This window comes from Cyprinus carpio, chromosome B13 (genome assembly GCF_018340385.1).
Source record: "Cyprinus carpio isolate SPL01 chromosome B13, ASM1834038v1, whole genome shotgun sequence".
In the NCBI taxonomy this organism is placed as follows: Eukaryota; Metazoa; Chordata; class Actinopteri; order Cypriniformes; family Cyprinidae; genus Cyprinus; species Cyprinus carpio.
Genome location: NC_056609.1, coordinates 3,314,380 through 3,319,634, shown reverse-complemented (window position 1 = coordinate 3,319,634; position 5,255 = coordinate 3,314,380). Strand labels below are relative to the sequence as shown.

Genomic DNA, 5,255 nt, shown 5'->3' with positions numbered 1-5,255 from the left:
ATTCCCAAGGATTGAGCACATCCTGAAATGTATGTACATATTTAAGTTCGACCCATTACTGTCATGTGCTTGCTTTAAATAAATTGTATGTAAAAACTGGCTCAACTCACTCTGGTTTCCCGTACAAATTACAGTGATTCTTTAGTAATGGAATTAGCTATATTATTGTTAAAGGTTTTCAGTGTGAAACAGTAATAGGAAGAAAAACACTTCAGGCAACACTTTGGATCTGACATTTCCTTTATACTTTAGTACAGGGGTGTCACACTCAGTTCCTGGAGGGCCACAGCCCTGAGTCAATTCAATCTTGACTTGATTTGTATATATTGTATACAAAGTTGTATGTCATAAATGGTCATCTCTGTATGTTTTGCAAGAAAAAAAGTAGACATTGAGCACTAAGCATGCCCCATCTGGGTTCGTCACTTATTGGGGTCCCCTGGAAATATTTCCGTTGTGTTCTGTGCCATTTGCAACGCATTTCTGTATTTGGTTGTGTTGTGAGTAATTGGTTGTGTTGTTAGACATTTTTACACATCAAATGATCTAACAATTTTTTTCTGTTAAGTAAAGGTTCATTGTGAGGATTAACCCTGACAACAGCAAGTGCTCCTCAAAGTTCCAGGTCAGCAAAAGAAGTGGGAAGATGGTGCAAAGGAAGAACTCTGGCCTGAACCCTCATGTATCCTCCCTCATTAAGGAGTTTCTGGATTTCAGCTGGCAAAACTATTAAGCTACTAAGAGCAAATACATTCTACACAGGAGTTTTCTGAATTTGTACATTTTTAAGATTGTTCTTATGACTGAATCTGTTCATGTCTGTTGTTTTAAAATGCTCTTAATATGAAACTTTTATGTATAAGTGAAATGTTTTCAAGTTTTCGGAAAACTGAAAGTACAATCTGCAAGAATATTAAAATGTTATTTCAAGTATATTACAATTGAACAATTAAATCAATAAAAGAAGTTAAACAGTCTTTTGTTTCTTTTTATAGTTTTTACTACTGAGACCTGTTGAAATACAATAATTTGTACAGTTTTACAATAAATAGTAAAAGTGGACAACAAATTACAGTAAATTTCACAGTGTAAAGTAATATTTTTATTGTATTAAAATATATCAATGGAGGAAAGAACATAACATTGTTTTACAGTAAAAAATATATTGTAAATAAATTTACAGCAAGTTAAATGGTACTGTAAATATGAATACCGTATTTTTACTGTAAGTTTAATTTACAGTAAGTTGCTGGCAAACTGCTGCCAGTAAGTTACAGTAATTTCTACAGGAAATTTTTTACAGTGTATTTCTCACAAATCCCTTTTCTGTTCTCTGAGCATGGCAGATCATTCCAGTTCTTGATGGTCTCTGAAGGCATCAGTTCAATACAGTCTTCATTTCCACCTGCATTATTTGGCTCTTCTTCAAGCCAAAATCTGAATAACATGTATCAAAATAAACTTAGTACAGTAGCTACAGCAAAAGTGAAGGTAAATAAAAGTAAAGGCAAGTTTTATTTTGCTAAAAAATCTTTGATTGTGGTATTTCTGGGAGAGTTTTATCTTAGAATTTTTTAGAAGTTGTGATGATCTCATTTTTAGCAAACTATCATTAAAAAAAAACAAAAACAAAAAAAACGCTAAAACAATTATATCTACAGTGGTTTTCTTTAGCACTTACTCTTGATTCACTGCTGAATTATCCACCCATGTCATGTTGCCCTCGTTCTCTATGTCAGACAACCCGATCCACACTCTCTCACTGACTAATGAAGATATGTGTCTCTGTATGTGAATAAAAACAGGAATAAGTGTGATTCCTCTCATTCATTTTCATACACTCACACAAACTCACCTGCTTCTCTTCAGTGTTGATAATGACCAGATCAGCACCTTGATCCCTGCAGTACTGCCTGCTGTCAGACCAGCTCTTCAGCTCGTTGGATATAAAATAACAAACTGGACCACACAGATTCCCTAACCAAAAGAATATTTTTAAACTCTTTGTGTAAAGATAAAGAGATGTAAAGAAACAAAACAAGATTTCTACTGACTGTGTTTAGATTCTTTCTTCAGCTCATTATCTAACTCCAGTTTCTTCTGACTCAAAGAGTTGAAGTTGCTCTGTAACTGGCTTTTCTCAGCGGTGAGATTATTGACTCTGGTCTCCAGCTCCAGTTTCTTCTGACTCAAAGATTTGAAGTTGTTCTGCAGTTGGTCTTTTTCAATCATGACACCATTGTATTTGTTCTGTAAGCTGTTGATAGTTTGATTGAACTCTTCAACTGTGTTCTTGTAACTCTTTATCAGGTCTCTCTCTGCTGTGATGGTGTTGTGCTGCAGTATGATGAAGACCAGCAGAAGAACACAAATGAGCGCAAGACTCACTGTGATCAACACCAAACATCTACTTCCTCCTGACAAACAGGACCAAAACACACAAATATCAATGAATAGTAATTTACTCCATATTATTAGATATAACATCTCAAATGAACCTTTGTATGTAATCTACCTTGGCTTGTAGATAAATTATTAGCATTTTTAAAGAGTATGTTCTTTGTAAACATACAACGTCCTGTAAATGCTAATATATATATATAAATGCTGAAAATATTAACAGAAAAAAATGGTTTCCAAGAAAACATTTTTTTTCCGCCATTTCTCATCCCCTCAAAAATTAGCGAACATTAGCTAAACCATCTGCGACGCCGCATTTGCTTCAAACGAAACTTTCTGCGTACTTTGCTTTCGAGCTTTTCCCTCATCCTGACAGTGTCTCTGTGTTCGAGGTCCAGATCTGTTATTAATATTTCTGCATACATAAAAGGTCCCTGATTCCATTATTTTTTCTTACTTACAGTAGAGTACAGTATGTGTGCACAGATGAGGTGATGTGATCTTTATAATGTGTAACGTGTTTTTAAATAGTGCAAACCCTACACAGGAAGTGGTTTCATTAGTTCAGGCTCAGAAAATTCTAGACTTTCATTCTCATTCTAAAACTCTCTGTAGACTCATAACTGTATGAATAAATATATATTGTATAATCAACCTCATGTTGTCAAAGCAGTGTGAGTTTTTCCTGTGATCATGTTAACAGCTACAATATCCAACAAGAGGAACCTGTGCCCATAAAAATGGACTCTTACACCCTAAAAGATGCCTAACTCAGACTATGTATTGATGACAAGTGACCAGAACTTTTAAGTGTAGGAATAAATAATGTTTTTAATCTGCAACACTGTGCCATTAAAAGACAGAGAGGATTATGATAGAAAATAGAGATTGTGAGATGATAACGTCCTGTTTACAGCTATTAAACACAAATGGGTGGCAACAAGATATTCATGTTTTCTCAGTAGGTGTCACTTTTGTGCAATTCTAACTTACATGGTATAAATAAATAACTGGAGTTAAATTTGAATGACAAAGGATAAGCTGGGGCCTATTTCCAGTGGTGGAAAGAGTACTGAAAATTTGTACTTAAGTACAAGTATTGTTACGTTGCTGAAATAATACTCAATTACAAGTAAAAGTACTGGTGCCAAAACAGTACTTAAGTAAAAGTACAAAGTACTTCTCTCAAACACTACTCAGAGTACTAGCTACTTTTTAGCGGGGTGATATTTAATGAATTACCAAAAATATTCACATCAAAGATCTATGTGGATAATAGCTACTTTGAGCAAAACCCACTTTTATCTTATTGACAAAGTACATGAATTAGTGGTCATGATACAGGGGGGGGGTGGGGGGTTATTGTAATGCACCTCCACTCCACCTCTTTTGCTCATAGCAGATTCACGGTTGGATAGGAGTGGTTAAAGGGGTCCTATTATGCTCTTTTACAAAGTCTTGATTTTGTTTTGGGGTGTACTAGAACACGCTCTCATGCTTGGTGGTTCGAAACACGCATTATTTTTTAGATAATTTACATTATTACAATACCTTTCTCCCCAGCCTGGCTGCTGAGGCTGCTGAGATAGTATTCTCAAGTGAAATGAGTAGAGGCTTGGACCCGGAAACAGCAGTCCTTACGTCATGACTTAACAAGAGGATTCTCCCAAGCCATCAAACTGATTTCATCACAGCCAGAACACGTTCCAGAGCGGAAGCGACGACAGACAATTTTTCTCCCAGTGTACTGACTTGCATGGTTCAATTGTTCGCCACAAGACTAGTACTGTGCACTAAAAAAGCAAGTAGGGTCATTTTTGATTTCATGTCGTCGACCAATCATTTTCAATACCACTGGCAAAACTACCACTTAAGCACAATTTGTACAGTAATTGTTTCTCATGTGGACGTCTGTAAAAATAAATTTACATATGACCTCAGTGATAAAACTCATGGATTCGGATGGTGATATATTCACAAACAAATAAATTTTATTTACAAAATGTATTCTTATTATTGTTAAAAGGAATTAAAAAATACTTACTATTATGTAAAATGTATTCTTATTATTCCAAGCATATAATATATAATCCTATTTATTATTTGATTATTTAAATCTCCTGTTTAAAAGGACGCGCTATAGTTGTATATAATTATACATGATATAGTTACGTAGCCTATATATCCGTTTATAATACACAATTTAAAACTGAAGCGTATTGCATACCTGCTGCTGCCATAATAAAGACCCATTTCAAATGTTTGCATGTTTTTCTTCTCTTTCTGCTCCCAGTCGCTGTGAGCAGTTATGAAGTATTGTTCTTTTAAATATTTTCCAGCATTTCAGAAATAAATATGTAGCCTATGGTTAGGCAAATGACTGGCAGCAATGGCTATACCATCAACTCCATTAAACTACCACATGCTCAAAATTGTAAAACAGTAGTTTTATTTTGGAAACTTACTATATAAAACAGATAAAATATAATCCGTGACTGAACGAATGACTCCCCGAGATGACTCGTTCATCCCGAGTCACATTAAAGATTCGTTCAAAATGAACTAATTGTTCAAAATGAACGAATCGTTCAAGAACGACCCATCACTAGTCCTGGGGTGCCGATGTCCTGCAGAGTTTAGTTCCAACCCTGAAAAAAAACCTCACTTGTCTATAGCCTTAGTAATCCTGAAGACCTTGATTAGCTTGTTCAGGTGTGTTTGATTAGGGTTAGAGCTAAACTCTGCAGGACAGCGGCACTCCAGGACCGACGTTGCCTATCCCTGCACTACTGCTACTTGTACCACACTTTGAGAACCACTGCTAAGCAATCTTAATTCATTTAAATTGTACCGAC

At 35.3% G+C, this 5,255-nt stretch overlaps 1 protein-coding gene across 1 annotated transcript; it reads right to left on the bottom strand.

Annotated features, from left to right (window-relative positions):
- Nucleotides 1-1,064: 1,064 nt before the first annotated feature.
- On the bottom strand, nt 1,065-3,581 carry LOC122139378 (CD209 antigen-like protein E). The gene is made up of 5 exons (XM_042736265.1): nt 2,745-3,581; nt 2,055-2,417; nt 1,856-1,977; nt 1,682-1,785; nt 1,065-1,437 (listed from the first exon to the last, which is right to left on the bottom strand). The coding sequence occupies exons 1-5, from the start codon at nt 2,842-2,844 to the stop codon at nt 1,284-1,286; spliced, it is 843 nt and encodes a 280-aa protein (XP_042592199.1). The 5' UTR covers nt 2,845-3,581; the 3' UTR covers nt 1,065-1,283.
- Nucleotides 3,582-5,255: the final 1,674 nt, after the last annotated feature.

Coding starts and splice junctions, on each gene's coding strand:
- LOC122139378 (XM_042736265.1), bottom strand. CDS start 2,844: ATGGAATCAGGGACCTTTTATGTATGCAGAAATATTAATAACAGATCT. Junction 2,418..2,744: donor GGGAAAAGCTCGAAAGCAAA/GTACGCAGAAAG, acceptor CCTGTTTGTCAG/GAGGAAGTAGATGTTTGGTG. Junction 1,978..2,054: donor GAAGAAAGAATCTAAACACA/GTCAGTAGAAAT, acceptor TCTTTTGGTTAG/GGAATCTGTGTGGTCCAGTT.